Source organism: Lycorma delicatula, chromosome 4 (assembly GCF_047948215.1).
Source record: "Lycorma delicatula isolate Av1 chromosome 4, ASM4794821v1, whole genome shotgun sequence".
Classification (NCBI taxonomy): domain Eukaryota; kingdom Metazoa; phylum Arthropoda; class Insecta; order Hemiptera; family Fulgoridae; genus Lycorma; species Lycorma delicatula.
Genome location: NC_134458.1, coordinates 18,756,530 through 18,774,279, shown reverse-complemented (window position 1 = coordinate 18,774,279; position 17,750 = coordinate 18,756,530). Strand labels below are relative to the sequence as shown.

General features: G+C 34.6%; 1 protein-coding gene across 1 annotated transcript in view; it reads right to left on the bottom strand.

Moving 5' to 3' along the window:
• LOC142322572 (uncharacterized) overlaps nucleotides 1–11,105 on the bottom strand; it is a 111,423-nt gene extending 100,318 nt beyond the window's left edge. The window contains exons 1-4 of the mRNA XM_075361647.1: nucleotides 10,964–11,105; nucleotides 8,510–8,690; nucleotides 1,872–2,071; nucleotides 842–1,071 (exon numbers count right to left, since the gene is read on the bottom strand). Coding sequence (XP_075217762.1) covers nucleotides 842–1,071; nucleotides 1,872–2,071; nucleotides 8,510–8,690; nucleotides 10,964–11,032 — 680 coding nt within the window. The 5' untranslated portion in view covers nucleotides 11,033–11,105. The remainder of the gene's footprint in view (nucleotides 1–841; nucleotides 1,072–1,871; nucleotides 2,072–8,509; nucleotides 8,691–10,963) is intronic.
• Between the last annotated feature and the right edge of the window lie 6,645 nt (nucleotides 11,106–17,750).

The window sequence follows — 17,750 nt, the reverse complement described above, 5'->3', positions numbered from 1 at the left end:
ATTATGATGTTTCTTTTTTTTAGGTAAATTTCATAAGAAAGCTACCTATTGTAATAGGTACCATGATTCGACTTCTGGAAAATTCCGACATATCTTCGCGTTTTACATCCCTCAAACCCCAAAACCACAGTCAGCTCAAACGTTTATATATAGGTTTATATATATATATCTATATATAAATATATTTCACTTTATTGTGGACACGATAACTGCCATCATTTTGTGCCAAACACTTTCAAATTGTTCCTTAAAAATAACTCGCTCCAAAATCTCGGTCGAGTTCGTTAACGGCCAAAATCGGACCATGGAAGTGGAAATGGGAGAGGGACTTTTTCGAAAAAACAAAATATCGCTATAACTTTCTTATTAAGTAAAATATCGAATTCGTTTAAAGTTCTTACTATTCTTTGGATAAGGGCCTAAAACTTAACTAAGTAAAGTTTTTTGATATCACCAACCGTTGGCCCAGAGGGTGGAAAAATGGGGTTTTAAAGACCAAAAAAATCATACCTCCTTTAATAGGCACAGTATCGAATCGGTTTAAAGTGGTCGTTAGTTCTCTTTATATCACCTAAAACTTTTGTCTGAAATAATTTTTGATATGACTAACCCTTACAGCAAGGGTTGACCAAACTTTTGCTGGAATTGTAAGAAGATGGGGCTTGTATGCTAAACATGTGAAACTTTTTTTTAGATGCAACCGTTGTCGTATTGAGTAAATTTGAAGTTTTTCTTAACTTTAAGGTGGAAATATTTTTTATCCCCTACTTAGCACCGGTGAAATCTACCTCCGCCTTCCTGTGTGCCGGAAGGGATTTTTTTAAATAAAATTACCACTTACACTGAGGTTACACTTTCATGAGTTGATGTATCGTAAATCAGAAAAAGATATAAATTATTATTATGCAAAAAAAATTCTCCATCTACAGCATAACTTCCTTTAGAATTCGGGTGATGCAGTGCAGGCAGTTGAATATATTTATCGCCGGAATCAGAAGATAAAGTATACAGAAAACATTCACCTGTTTTACTTCCAAGTAAAAATAACTGAAGATTATTCCAATCAAATCTCTGAAACAAAACTTTCAATTAAAATTAAACCGTATGATATATATATATATATATATATATATATATATATATATATATATAATATAATAATATAATATAATATTATATATATAATATAATATAATATTATATATTATATATATAATATCTATATATAAAATGTAATATTCTTTCAGCCTCCGCAAAGCACAGAATTACAGAAACACTTTTACCTTTAATTTTTTACTTCATCAAAACGCTTTCGGGCCTATACCCATCCTCAGTGATATATTTTATAAATTCTTAAACTGTTTACATTTTACACAATAACTCTATTAGCTTTTTACATTTTGTAAAAATTGTATTTGTTCGGTCAAGAATGAAAAAGATCTTTTTCATTCTTGACTGAACAAATTTAAACAAATTTAAAATGTTTTTAAAGATTTTTTTAATTTATTTTAATTTAAAAAAAAACAATTTTTACAAAATGTAAAAAGCTAACAAAGTTATTATGTAAATTGTAAAGAGTTTAAGTATTTATAAAAGATATCACTGAGGATCGGCTTAGGCCCGAAAGCGTTTTGATGATGTAAAAAATGAAGGTAAAATTGTTTCTCTAATTCTGTGCTTTGCGGAGGCTGAAGGAATATTATATATTGTATATATAGATATTTACGTACAGAGGAAAAAATGGACTATAAAAAGTTTAACCTAAATAAATAAATAAATAAATATATATATATATATATATATATATATATATATATATATATATACACACACACTTAATTTTGTGTACATATACACAAATAGAAACAAACCTTTAAAAAAGTAAAAGAACCGCGAGAAACCAATTCTGTATTTTTATCAACTTTTCCAGTGCTTTGTTCACTAGCATTTACAATATAAAGTATTCCTTCATTTAAAAATATTTCATTAAAAGCATATTGTTTTTGTGTACTGACAGTTTTATTATTTACCAATATTCTGTTCCACGAGACATTTAAGGGTAGGAAAGAATCTGAAAAGTACAAAAAATAAATCTTACAAAATGTTTTATAATTATGAATACATTTCATTACAGACACATTAAAATGTATGTTTATTTAAATACCGATTACAAAATTCACAAGAACGTATGAAATTTATGTTTAATCTAACAAAGTGATATTTTCAGAAAAGAAGGATATAGAGTTACAAGTTCAAATACTGTAGTAAAGAAACGGACAAGAAAAATGAAAATTGGAATGAAAGGAACCAGTTACTGATTTCTCTGGTCTTCTTTTATACTATGACGTGATCTAATGTTATATTATGCGCACAATATGGTTGATTACTCGACGGTATTGATGGAGCACCCACAGTTTACGTTGTTCTAGTGTTACAGTGAATACGATAAATATAGGCGGGTCCATTTCTACCGCGTGTATCCCTTCCATGTCCTTCGGTGTGATTTCCCTTAGATGCTGTATAGCAGCGTTTCTCAACCTCACTCTCTCTCTCTCTTTTTCTTGTTTAGCCTCCGGTAATTACCGTTCAGATAGTACTTCAGAGGGTGAATGAGGATGATATGTATGAGTGTAAATGAAGTGTAGTCTTGTACGGTCTCAGTTCGACCGTTCCTGAAATGTGTGGTTAATTGAAACCCAACCACCAAAGAACACCGGTATCCACGATCTATATTCAAATCCGTGTAAAAAATAACTGGCTTTACTAGGACTTGAACAGTGGAACTCTCGACTTCCAAATCAGCTGATTTGGGAAGACGCTTCCACCACTAGACCAACCCGGTGGGTTAGCGTTTCTCAACCTAGGGGTTGCGATCCCCACGGGTTCGCGGTGATATGAAAGGGGGGGGGGTCGCAAAATTAGCGTACAACTTTACACGTAAACAATAATGAAATCATTTTATGAAAAAAAAAATTACTATTAACATTTTAGTTACATTTATAAGCACGCATGTAAAGAAAATAAATTAACGAGACGGTTCCGTTTGTTTTTCATTTAAAAGTTTCTCCATACGTGGATTTATATTAGAAATACACTCAAAAGCAAATCGTTCTTAACTGATGAAAGACGATTCCTATATTTAGTTTTTAGTGCAATCATACACGAAAAACCCTTTTCACAGAGGGAAGACGTGGTGAAAGAATTAATATTTTCAATGCTTCTGTGACTAAATTTCCATATTCACTTCGATAAGCGAGCCAAAACTTATCTAAATCTTCAGATGTCAATTGTAATTGTAACGTTTTATCGGCAGACATTTCGATGAGCCGGTCGTGAATCCCAACCGGTAACTTAGCAGGTGCAACGTTTTCACTGAACGGATTCAGTACCCATCTCTTCGAGAAATCATTTTTATCTTCTGGGAAATACTCCGCCGACTGAATTTTAGCTAACACAAATGGATCTTCATGCTATCCGAACTGAAGTGAATAATAGTGTCTTCTTCATCCAAATTTTTCTCAGTATAATCGGAAGTGAGCGGAAACATCAAAATTTTGGCTTTGAAGGCGAGTTATTTGAAGGCGAGTTATCAGTTATTGAGCTTCTTAATGAAAGCGTGAACTTTGTTTGTCATTAATAAAATGTTTTTATCGCGTCCTTGTAAATTCACATTCAGGTCGTTTAAATTCGAAAATACATCAGCTAAGTAAGTCGACGGCAACATGTACTCATTATTCTGTAAAAACATTGAGAATATCCTTTGTTTATCCTAGAAATATATTAATTCATCTTGCAATTCCAATAACCGGGTTAACACTTTCGTCCACGATAACCGTCTAACTTCTGTATGGAAAAGAAGAGATTTTTTCTTTTTGCTAATTTCAAAGCTTTAGCAAACAACCTACGGTAGACTTTGTATAAAATAAACCATTTTTACAAAGAATTTGTTTGAGATTTTCCGGCATATTTTTTGTGGCAAGAGCATGTCGGTGAAGGAAGCGGTGTGTCCATTCCGCCCTCGGTATAAGACGATCTTTTGATTTTTTCAGAAAGCCACTGTTCTTTCCTGTTATCACCTGTCATTACATACTATAATACATTTTTTTCCAATGATCTATGTTATAGTTTTTAGTACCTTCATAAAAAACATCAAAGAGACATTATCTTTTTGCAAGACCAGGTGAGGCATCTGGAAAATAACATATTTTCTTTGATCGATCTGTCCCTATCGCATTCTATCTCGCAAAACGTAAGAACTGAGAAATTTTTGCCGCGTCTGTCGATTCATCAGACTAAATACTAAAAATTCACTTAAACTTACTAGCTGAATTATTTGATCGCGAACATCGGCAGCTACGTCATCGATTCGTCTTGATACTGTGTTGTTAGAAAGCGGCATTTTCTTCTATCTTTTGGCTTATTCCACGCCTATTAAAATATTGACCGTATCAACTGCAGCAGGCGATATGAGTTTTTTGTGATGATATGGGTCTGGACATCTTAATGCTATGAGATTAGACAGCTTCAAGTGTACTTGTATCAGTACGGCTTGATTTACAAATAGAAGCTTGTTGATTTCTCAATGTATGTAGTTATCTTTCGATAATTAATTCTAAGGTTTTGGTTTTACGATGACGTGTTCAAACGTATCATATGGATGTTCGAACATGACGCTCTCGCAGCGAATTTTATGCAAGCTGATCAAATTATAAGGAGCACTACACATCAAGTCAGAACCTGTAAATCGCTCATGTTTATACACTTCCATGTTCATACTCGTCGCTATCAACGCAGCTAAATAGTTTTAACTAGGTTTCATCGGTTTGTGGCTGGTGGGGGGGGGGGGGGTAGCGAATTTTTTATTATATATTTTGTTTACTTTTTGGAAGTCGTGGGGCTAAAAAGTTGAGAATCACTGCTGTATAGTATTACAAACGGTAAATTCTTATTACAAATAATGTTTTAAAAGTTATTTACTGCACTCGGATGTATATTTCTAGTAGATATTTAATCTCAATTTTATTTCTTTATGTTAATAAATAGTATAATTAAATTAAAAGCATGTTAACTGCCAAAAGAATCTAAATATCCTTTATTTATATAAAATAATAGTTATTTTATTTTAACAAATGGTAATTTAATTTTAATACAGTGAAGATAAAAAAGCATACAGTAAGAATAACAAATAAAGCACGTATGCTTAAAATGAAAATTATCTCGGCAGTTTATATGTAGGCAAAAAGATGAAATATTTGTTTGCCCGGGAACATGTTTTTCCTTACATCTTTGATTTAAAGATTTGATCTAATAATCTTAGTTCCTGCACCGAGTATAATTACACATAACTTTTCAGAATTTACCTCACTCGATCGATCGCTGTCATCACTATCGTCATATAATTTTATTAAATATTGTCGTAAACTTTCATTTCGTAAACTTCTCTAATAAAAATCTCCTTTTAATTTTCAGAATGTTCGACACATTTCTTCCAGTCCTTTATCGTCATTAGTTTTAAAGCGTCCTCGAACAATTTCTTATCCTTCGATTTCAATTTTTTTTTTTTTTCTACCTCTCCCTTTATTCGGATCCCAATTAGCTCTAAGGGATTATATTACCTACGGTAGGAAGGTGGTAGAATTACTACCTTGTGTTCCATCTGTACTGCGATTTCGTCTGGCTCGTATATATGGTAATTCTGCCGGTGCCGATCGGCAATCTTCAGGATCTCTGGATTCGTATGATAAGCGTCATGCTGTGCGTTATCTTCGTTTAACCAGGATATAATTTCTAACTTTTTTATTTTGCTTAATTTTTTTATTTCTGTTAGGTTCTTGTCTAGAAGCACAGAACGGTAACTTGCGTTATTCGTAACCGTTACGCAGGCCTCTTCCAAACTTTGCAGCAAATTTATAAATCACTCTAGCGTAACATTACTTTATTGTTTGTTTCCTGGTGGTAATCTCCTTTGCGATTCGATTAAAAGATTAACTCTCGGCATTCTCTGTATAAAACCTTGAAGCTTGAAGGATCTGGCGCGGCAGATAATCGTGTTTCTTTTCCGAGAGGAACTCAAAGACAACCGCTGCTTGCATTATTCTGCCGCACATAATTTCTGGAATGATTTTGATTCACCTGAGTTCCGCTCGGGTAAACCACGGATCGAGGATATTTTTTTATTTTTTTACAGAATGCATTTTTCTTAAGAATTTAATTCCTGTAGCGACAACGTCTCTTCTTTCTAATAAAAATTTCCTAGCGTCATTAATCTTCGGTATTCAAACAGCAGTTTTTTTTTTTAATTACCGGAACTGAGGGCTTAGATCCACCGAAATTTATTTTATCGCTCAAAACCGCTTTTATTTTTGTAATCATCGGGTGCTGCCCTCGCTTGTAGAACTTCTGAACCGAACACCGGATTTATCGGACCGTCTGATTCCGTAACCCGATTTTTATGTAAAATGTTTTTCTTAGGAGATTCAAATAACGGGTCGGTCGATTACGCTAGCGAAAACACTACGATTTGCTTCGGAACAAATCTTCTGCGTCGTACGTAACGAGAAAGAACATGCAGCCGCAGTAACTTCCTGGGCAGGAGTAAATTTTTTTTTAATCGTCGCATCAGCTTTAGGAAAAATTATCTACCTGTATTTGTCTTCATTCACGTCCGATCTGTAATGCGAGTCTCTTAGATACCGTTTTAATTAATAAGAATGAAATCACTGGGATACTGTTCGTCGTGTATTACACAGGTTTGTTTACTTTGTATCGTGGCTAACACTCGATCGGACGAAAAGGAATATGAGCAAACTAGAGCCCTTTCTGGTCACGGTCAGTCGATGCAGCTGCCGCAGTGTTATAATACACAAACGGCAACTAGTATTTTTAGCGGTTTCAAAACGGTTAACACAATAACAATTATTAAATTCAGACTTCTCCAGTTAAAAAACTGCAAATAAACACTAGAATGCTTAAGGAATATATCAGTACAAATAAATTTTTACTAAAATTTGATGATCTTTAATAAAAATGCTTTGTACACTTAAAACATCTTAATATCTGAAAAACCATTTAGGAATAATTAAGTAATTGTAGAAGAAGTATGTATTAATTAACCAGCAAAGTTTAACATTTTTTTATTGTAGATATTAAATCTGACGTTCCTGAAGAAAAACCTACATTAAACAACTTTAGCGATACCTAAATTTAGAAATGAATTTTTTTTCTAAATTCAATTCTTTAATCTTTAGCGAAGCATACTGCTGCGTGTTTATCGCAAGCAAATTTCAGCTGCAATCATATCATTTTATTAGCTATAATGTTTAGACATGAAACTTTACGTTTGATGTCTAAACATCAATTTTTATTCACGACCGCATACCTCATCGGTCTTTATAATACTGGTATTTATAATGTACGTAGAGATTACGCTACCCATACAAGGTAGACATGAGAACAAAAATCTTTGAGTAGAGTAAGGTAATTCGGACAAAAAAGTTAAAAAAAATAAACTAAGTTTAAGATCGGTCTCCCTCAAGCCGGGGACCTCATTATCGCTTTCCTTTAAATAAATTCATTTTTACAACTCGTTTTTTCAACCGTTTAATATTGTTACGAGAGAATCGGATTATATCTTTTCTTTGTTTTACTGACCTATTGTATCGTACAGTCGTGCATGTATTGTATTTTGTTAAGCTATCGGAAAAATTATAAATTGTCTTGCATCAAGAGAACTAGGCTAAGGAAAATCTTTTAACGCTACGTTTTGGTGTAGTCGCGGGCAAAAATTTTAATTTGATTTTAATAAAATGTTATTTTTTCAACGAATTTTTTTTTTACTTTTTACCTTTAGAAAAACCTTCATTACTTTTTTCTCATTAAATTTTAACTTTTTTCTTTCATTCGATTCGGGTATAATTCGCATACGTACGATCGACAATACGTCGTGTACGATTGACAATTGAGAATAGAGATAGAAAAAATTTTACATTTTTTATCAAAAGTATAATTAAGTAAAATAAGACCGTCCTCCTTTTCGCAGCTTTGAATTACAATTTGGTAGTTTGCTTTCTTAAATATAAAAACTTTGGATTTTTTTGTAAATTAAATGAATAATATATAGTGTAGAATACAGCAAAGTTAATTTTTTTTTTAAAGTAAAACAGACTCGGATCTTGTCACCGATTTATTCCGTATTCAACACATACCTACAAGTACAAGCGGAATGAAGCAGGACACGGCAATAAATCTATATGACACTGGTTTTCATCGAGATCAAATTTATAAGGGAGAGGAGGGCCACATTTTCCTCCTTGGAACTTTACTTGTCTTTCTGTCGATAAAATACACACACATTATCGATCGCGACTGTTTTCAATAATTATTCAGAGTCCATTTTTCTCTTACGCTGCTGTAAAATAGTCGCATTATTAATTATTCGATAAAAATAATATACCTTTAAAACCGATCGTCCTCCCATAACGATATTATAAATTCAATTCGGTATACTTACCTCTTTTAAATTTATTATGTAAGTGACTCGATCCCAGAAAACTTTTTGTTATTTCAACTTTTGCTCTATGTAACTCGTTATGAAGAAATTGTTTAAAATCGATCCTTTCATTATATTTATAAATAATATTATTTGAGCAAAGCGCTACGTTATACGTAGACAGTAATATTACGATTAGACCCTGAAATACAAATATAAAAATTTTTCAGTCGTAAAAAATAATAATAATAATTAAACATAAATTCACTGAATCGGTCGGTTAATAACACGTAAAACTTTGTTACAGTTAAAAATGTTAATCGTAAGATAATCGTGAACTAAATTATAATATCCATAAAAAAGGAGTAATCCTTTTTATACTCGTACGATGTAGTAAAATAAATCTATTATCGTACTTCAGTATTTATACTAAATAACCAAATAGCCTTAATTTCTATAAGTAATGTCAAGGTATAACGGTAAAATTTTAATACTGTGTTATAAATACTTGTATATTCTCTGTTCTCTGCAACTCCAGCGTAGTTTAAAAAACGAAAAAACAAGTTTTCGCTTCAATTATAGAGTGAAGTTACATACTGCGCAGAGGGTTGGACGTCGAACAAAAACCTGAAAAGAAGAATCACGACAAATATGATATTTTGAAGAAAATGTCAGAGGACTCTCTGATTGATCTTCTTGTAAGTAACCGAAGGATTACGGAAGAAACGGGAATAGACTCGTCGTTAGAGCGCGCGTCGAAATGGAAATGTAACAGCTTGGGTACGGGAACGCGCGTAGTACGCGTGACGATCGGCCGCCACAAAAGGTTCGGGGGTGGACTTCACAACGAAGAAAGAAAAGGGGAACGTCAAGAAGAAGACGGTAAGGGGAGCGGATGATTCAGAAGAGACGATTAAATGATGTCTTCGGTAAAGGAAAACGGATGAGGTAAACGGCTGCAATAGCTGCGTATCACCGCCGGGTAAGCATATCGATACGTACAAAAATAATAAAATTAACTTTTTTTACGTTTACTTACCGTTTACTACCGAATGGTCGGCTCGGCGCAATCGAACAAGCGCTGAAATATTCCTGGATAAATGTCGGAGCGACCCCTCTGAGACTGCGCCGCTTCGACGGTTTTGTGTTGTAAATTTCAGCCGATTGACTTACACGATTTTCAAAAAGATATTATCCTATGTCTAATCTTCTTTTGAAGCCTTTTTTCTATTAGAGGGCCTTAGGTAGCCGCATTCCTTGTAATTTTTTTATGTGCTGGGCCTCTTGATCTTACCTCTTGATCGCCAGGTTAGGACTGTTGTTAATTAGAACCCGATAACGGTACAAAAGAATCGTTACCGATAAAATGTAACCCGTCCAGCCGGGCCGTGAACCGTCTTAACCCTCGCATCGGATTTATTACTCTAAATGTAAATCAGAGGACAGAAATTTCCTTTATTGTATGTAGAATCCTACGGGCAGTCTGTGCGTCCGAAAACAATTTTTTTCTTCATTATTTATCAAACTTTGGCTGTAAATGGAATTTTAAAACCAAGGTTTTTTTTGTATGTAGTTGACATTTTAGATTTTCCCGATTTTATATACGCGCTTTCTAGCGGTTAAATAAAAAAATATAGAATTGTCTTTTTTAACACCGAATCTTTATTCGGGAAAGATTTACAACTCGATAAAGGTACATTCGGTAAAGATGTTGGAGAAAATACAGAACAAATAGGCCTCTAATCGGCCAGCAGACTCCTGATACGACAGACACAAAAGAATGGGGTAGAATATTCGCTTTGTCGTGGTTATATTCTTAAAATTAAAATTCCTCTTGCTGCAAGAATCTAGTTTTAAGAAAAAAACTGTTTCATGAACATTTTTGCTAAGAACATTTCGGTTCTTTACTTTAAAACTAATCTGATGAGGGGTATGTAATTATAAAAGAAAGGATTATTTTAGACACCGTTTTACTAAATAGTATTCAAAAATCGGTCAGATCTGACACGGCTTGTTAAATATTATTGTAGAAGAAAATATGTCTAAGCAAATATTCAGTTTTATAGAATTTTTTCCGCGGCAGGTCAAAATAATAATTTCCCTGAATAATTTTGTACCGATTTAAAACTGGAAGGCGCTTCTATTTTTATGGAAAATATTATTTTATCGCGCTTTCTAATTCAAATTATTTTATTAGTTAAAGATAACCTTTTTTTTATTTAAATAAAGCAGTCATATAGAATAGTTTCAGCATCATAAAGAAATCCCTAAAACTCGCGATCAGTAGATGCCTGTAATCGCAATCAGTTCTGAGATTCTCAAAGTTACGCGTGGATAAAAAGTAATCGTACAAGTAAAATTAAGAAAATTGTCTTGTTTTACTTGTTAATAAATCTATTGAACGCTAAAATGAAATACAGTGTTAAAAATTTATAATTAACTTTTTTTTAAATTAAGTCGTGATAAATTTCTTACCGTTTTGTTTGAGGTCAACATAAAAAAATGTAACGTAGTTTTAAAATATCTATAACCGTTCTTAAGCATCTGAATCAGCAAGAACACAAAAATATAGAGAAAATTAAAGCACGAATTTTAAACTTTACTTCCTGCTATTACAAGCTGTATAGGGAACAGTAACGGCAAACCGTAGACATATAGAAGGAATAATTTACGTTAATAAATATAATTTATCTTCGATAAATGATAACTGCAGCTTGATAACGAATAAATCAAAATTTATAGTTTCGTTTTATCGATAAACAAGTAGCTTACTACTGGTAAATCGTTTCTAAGGTAGAATATGATTAGATAAAGATTGAACCGCATCGTAGTACGAATTATTATTACTATTATATTGTATAACGAATTCTATCTCACGATAAAAATACCAAGATAACCTTAAAATTCTACGTAACCGTTAAAATTATGCCCCTCTTCTAATTCTGTTAAAAGGAATTTTATCTTTTGATAAAATCAAGTTGATTTTTATCAACCCGATCTACGGATTGAACTAATACAGATTCGATTCCGTATACGTTACCTGTGCCTGCAGCTCAGATTTCACGGGTAACAATAAATCGGTTTGAAATCTGTGGTTTCAAATGACTGTCGCACTTAAAAAAGAGCTGACAAAGTATCGTGTGACTTTCCCGGCTATTAATAATAAAAATTAAAAGGGTTATACAAAAAACAATTATGCAGGATATAAATTTTTTAGCGGTGCGGGGGAAATGTTTCCTAAAATATACATATATAGGTTAAGCTTAACGGATTCGCTTAAGTAAAATCTAACACTCATTTCGATAAAGGCTAAAGTAAGAAAAAGGAAATTTTCAAAAACTTTTTCGGCATTTAAGGTCAAGGGTTTATAATTTAAAAAACTGTAAACGTTTCTCGATAGCTCTATATATATCAAACATATTTCAAAAACGTTTTGAAAATATTTAATCCGAAGGGTGATAAAGCGAAAGAATAAATAAAACATATACTTCAATTTTAAGAGTCGGGGAGTTGTTTTTTTTAAAATAAGTTTTTGGATTCTTTATATATGAATTGTAGGTAAAAAATTCACTTCTATAACATTTTCTCAATAATCGTCTCTGAAGAAATAGGTTTTTTCGTGATATTCCCTACCTCCTAAACGAATTTTGAAAAAAAAAATGAATACGAACAATGCCCCGAATATAGAAATATTTGAACCGAATCTGAAGAAAATCGGTTCTGTCGATCCTGAGATATAAGGTCAAAAGCAGTGCGACACACATACTTACGTAGTTTTGATATATGCATAATTTTTTTTCGATCTAGATGAACTCGCCTGATCTTAAAACGTAAAGATTTGCAAAAAAACCCGAAAACCCATTTTTGACAGAATCACCGTACTTTCCCGTTTAATATAGTTATTCTAAGTATATTCGCCGGGAAAATAAATAATAATTATTTGCACAATAAAATTAGTTTCGTAAACTACTGTATGAAAAAACAAGAAACGAAACCGTGTAATATTTCTCACGTCGTTACAAGAATAACTCTCTTGTATAATTAAACTTCAGTTAAAACCACAATCTTTTATAATTTTTATCTGACTACACAAAAGAACCAAAAGTTATATATTCAGACGGTGAATTATTTGTGCGAGTGTAACTTTGCGCTCTTGTAACTTCGAACAGCTACACCGATTTTTTTTATGAATTAGGTATCAAACAATTCGTCTCGATAATGCAAGTGACACAGAGTAAAAGACTGTTTGAAGAATACAAAACGGTGACGGTAGTTGCAGTTATTAAAAAATCAAAATTGTTTGAAATTCTTCTGGCGGTCTATAGGTAAAAAGTACTTCATACTTCAAAATTGGATACTCCGATATCAAAAAATATAAATTTTTATTATACCAAGTATACTGTAGAGTTCTGAGGAAAGAGTTTGTTTAAAAATGATATTTTTATATAATTATTGATCCTAAGAATCCTGGATATTATCCTCGTCGCACTGTTTACTTTCAGTTATAAACAGTTCTGTATTGTAGATTTGCGACCGCTATTTCGTTATTGGTCCGAAATTTTAATCGCTCTAAATTTCGACCGCTAATAATAAATAAAGGATTCAAAACCGAGTTTTTAAGTCACGTACTTAAAGAGTTATGAAATTTATTTTTTAACTTAATAAACATTTTAAATTTACCGCTGTTATTTTTGTTGTAAGTAGATTACATTTAATGTAGCTATTTTTGATCAGGCTATTTGTTCGACGACTAAGACATTACACGTTATATCGTCAGAAACAGTGATAACATAATAGATATTCTGAATAGTTTGCCATCGTATAAAACTATCTTTTTCTCAATTATTATTGAACAGCTCGCGTACTTTATTCATATTTTTAGAGGTATACTAAATTAATTTAGATTTTTATCGATCGGTCCATGTCCTTATGTTTCTGCAATAGTTTAAAGAAAGTAACTGTGAACAGTCTAGATTTTCAGTGTTAGTTTAAAAAAAAAACATATATTTATCCTCAGTAAATCTGCAGTCTCGTGTTTATTATTGTTGTGTGCCGTGCAAAGGATTTTTACTGAAGCCGATTAAATCGCTGAACGTAACAGTGAAACGTAGACGTACGTTTTTTCATACGTAAAACTTTTTTTCATCTTTACACCTATCCGACTTTCTAATCTTCTTCCGTTCTCTTGCAGTTATATCAAGCGCCTTCACACCGGAGTAGATACAGTTGACCGCTTCAAGCACAGATTTTATCCCCTCCCCCTTTGTTGTGTGATCTATGTTAGGGGCTGAACCTGAGTGTATGTGAGGTTATGAAGGAAGTCGCCTGGTTTTGGTGTTAGCACACAAGGGGTCGTGCCTGGTGTTAAATTAGCACATAACTCGGTCACCAGGATCGACTTGACGAAATCCATGTTAAAGGCTGTCACGGCAGATACCTGAGTCAATATGAGCGCATAAGGGATATTGTCTGGTGTTGATATTAGCACAGATTTTACCCCCAACGCCATTCCATACAGTGAAGAAACGATTAAAGTTTAGTGACGTCATACGACCTTGAGGTATGGAGGTATGTTACTAACTTTATGACGTCGTATAACCGTGAACTGTGCTACTACCGAGGCACTGCTATGCTGTGACGTCATCAGAGTAGCTACCGAATGGTAAGGTGTATCGAGGTGATATAAAATTCTATGCTTTGGATGATACCGCATAACTTAAAAGCAGATCTTTAAGCTCATTCCTTAGAGAATTACTATAGCGCTTTGCTCCAAACTTGCTGAGGTTTACTCTCTTAGTTTCTGCCTCTTGTTTGGTGAACCGATTGAAAGCGTGATAATAACAATCTTTAAGAAAGTACCACCAGTCCGTATACATTTTAATAGTCGACCGTAAAAACAAAACTGACGATGTAATTCGTTTATTTCATTCGCATTATAAAAATAAATATATAAATCGAGAGAGATACGAGATACTCGTACATTTCTACTGTAATTCGCTTAATCTAATCTACATCCGTCTGATTTCTAGTTTCTATTTCATGAATTACTTTAGTTGATCTAATATATGTAATCTTAACTCCTCTATAAATATCGCAATTAGATCACACGGTATTCGCTTCCACTATAACGCACTGAATCGACCTAGTTCTGCATCGGCATACAACACAGCTACTAATACCTACTAATTAACTACTATTACTGCATCTACTCATTAAATCTATATGGAATGCGGTATTATTCTGTTATTGTCAGATTGTGTGATTTGTTAATTATACCGTTGTAACGTAACTTAATTTCTGGGGTTTTAAACTGTGTTAATTCCTCATCGGTGAAGGCATTAGCGTATCTAACTAGAAGCAATAAGGACTGTATTAAGGACTGCCCTTCGGCGTCTGTTAATACAGTGGCTAACAGAGAACGTCCGTATCGAGTATTTACTGCTTTCATTTTTATTTCCTTGTACGAAATAAAGGAAGTATTGTGATCGCGAAAAATTTCGGATTTCAACGGAGATATCCATTTTGACCATCCCTGAATTCATTTTGACTAGTTTCGGCGTGAATCTGTAGGAACGTACGTATGAATGTATCTCGCATAACTCAAAAACAATTAACCGTAGGATGTTGAAATTTTGGATTTAGGACTGTTGTAACATCTAGTTGTGCACCTCCCCTTTTTATTGCAATCGACTAGATCAAAAGTGTCCAAAAAAGTCCAAAATCAAACAAATTTGGATTTTTGTACTTTTTCTTAACTGCAATAATAAGCCTTTATTGAGAGTTTTTTAACGATATATCATAAGTGGTACTTATTTTCATTTGTTCCAGAGTTATAGCCAAATAAAATTTTAATTAATGATATATTTGGATCTTACAACGGGAAGGCACATCGGTTCGAAACCGACTTAACTTCCTTTTTTTTCTTTCTTTTAATTTAAATATATTGATTTATTAATTATTATTAACCTCTGATTGTAAAAAAAAATACAATACATAAGAATGCAATAACAACAATAAAAAACAGAAAAATATCATAAGTTATTAATGAAATAAAATTTTATGTATTTTTCATTTAGAAAAAAATGTGTATATGCAATTTAATAGGCGTACAAAGAAGTCATGTGATCTCCACATCAGATTTTTAAGATTAAGTTTGGTTTAGAAAATATCATTTCGCCAGGTTTTATCGTTGGTAAACCTGTTTACCTTGTTTGCCTTGTTTGACTAAGCCATACCTTCAAAACGACTACAGAAATCTCGCTTTAAATCAGTCACTGCATCTCCGTTACGGCGGTTCTGTTATGTACATATACATTACATAAGTTACGTTAAATCGGGTATACCGTGGGAAACCATACCGACGCGATATCTGACCCTATGTCATAGGCTGCATTACATCCACCAGGCAAATGACTTCAATGCCCCTATTGCACGCGGCATTGAGGCCTCTACTTCCCAATCAGTAGCTTGCAGGAGTTCATCTCCAATCTGCTTTTCGAGTGAGTAGCCGTCCCTCCACAGCGAGAGCGACCCCCACACCAGGTCCCAGAGAAAATTTAAGCACGATCAGTCGATGATCGCTAAACTGTTCAGGATGTATCCTACAATTACTATTTTTGCCCAACGCAAGTCTATTACACAGTCAGATCTATGTCAGCACTCCCTCGTAGAGTTTCAAAAGTACAAAACCTGGAAGGCTGATTCAGCACATTGAGGCTCGACTCAATGATTGCCTCTTCATATGCCCTACTTTTGTCAGTAACTCTTTCGCCGTACTAAAGCGCTGACTGCGCGTTAAGATCGCCTAGGATCACAAGGTTCACATTCTCATACGTACGAGCAATTTGCCGCAGTACATTAATGTATCTCCCTGGCGGGTCACGAAACTGACAATATATGTTGAAAACAAACATGCTTTCCCTACCAATTTTGATTTCGTTACATACATAGTGCTCAGTCAAACACTGTGTCACCAAAAGTGCTTCAAGACCCGGGTTCGCCACATATGTGGCAGCCCATACGTGGCCAGCTCAACTCTTATGTAGATTTTTGATCCTCGCGGCCCTGGGACCTGATTACGTATACAATAAGGCTCCTGAATTAATACTACGTCTATTTTGATTTCTCCGCGATTCTAACGTAGTTGTCGAGGGAGGTCCTGGAACGGGATACATTCACCTGGCCTATCTTCAGCCTACTCATAGGAGGTGCATTGCAGCTCCCTGGCGTAGGCTCTCCTCCTCACCGGGCAGTCTACACTGATGGTGGCATGCTTCACTTCTTCACCCGACTTGCCGGCCCTAGTGCAATTAAGGCAGGTCAGTTGATTCTCCTGTGTAACAGGACAGTCCCACATCTTGTGACTCTCCTTACCGCAGGGACGGCAGAGAGACTCACTCGAGCATCGCTTGACCAAGTGGCCAAAAGCGAAGCACTTAATGCAGTGCAACGGGGACACATGATCAATGATCCTACAGCAGCCAAAGCCGATGAACCACCGGTCTCGACTGCGCAGGAGATCTCGCATGCTGGGGGAGTCTTGTTCGCCACCAAGAGCATAACACCACCAGTAATCCGCTTGAGACGCCTGACCTGCAGGATGTTCACAACTGGCCGCAGTACTTTCTTGGCCTTTTTCTCCAAGTCATTTTGCTTCCCTCCTTGGGAAACATATACAGCCGAACTGGCCCGTCGGGGTTGCTTCTGAATCGCATAAGGGACGTTTATATTAGCACGGATGGCCGGCGGCGTCTTCTTGGTTACCACAGCGAAGGAAGGCATAGCTGCCTTCCTTCGAATGGTCCCCATTTTTTTCCCATTCCCCCTGAACGACGATGCGCTCGCCAAAGTGACTTCGGCTACTACTGCCTCTTTCGAAGCCTGCTGCAAGCAAGATATCTGGCCCACCTATCTGGCCTGTTCCAGCCGCATCGCGCCGAACAGGAAACGAATGTTTCGCCATCGACTTTATCCATTCTCCTTGTTTACTTTGCGCGCCTTATCATTCTCTAATGCGCCAAACACATCAGATCAAAGTCGCTCTAATTTCTCCTGCTCTGGCCGCAGGAGAGGTTCGCCAATCTGCGGCGAGGTGCCGGATATTGGACCAGCACCCGCCAAACCTTGGCTCGTGTTAGCCAATCTATCCAGGGAAATTGCATATGTCGTGGAAGTCATCGTGTAGTAGGAAGAAAAAATACCAGAAAAATACGAAAATAAGAAAGCTTGGTCTCAGAGGGAGCAAACAAATTAAACAATTATG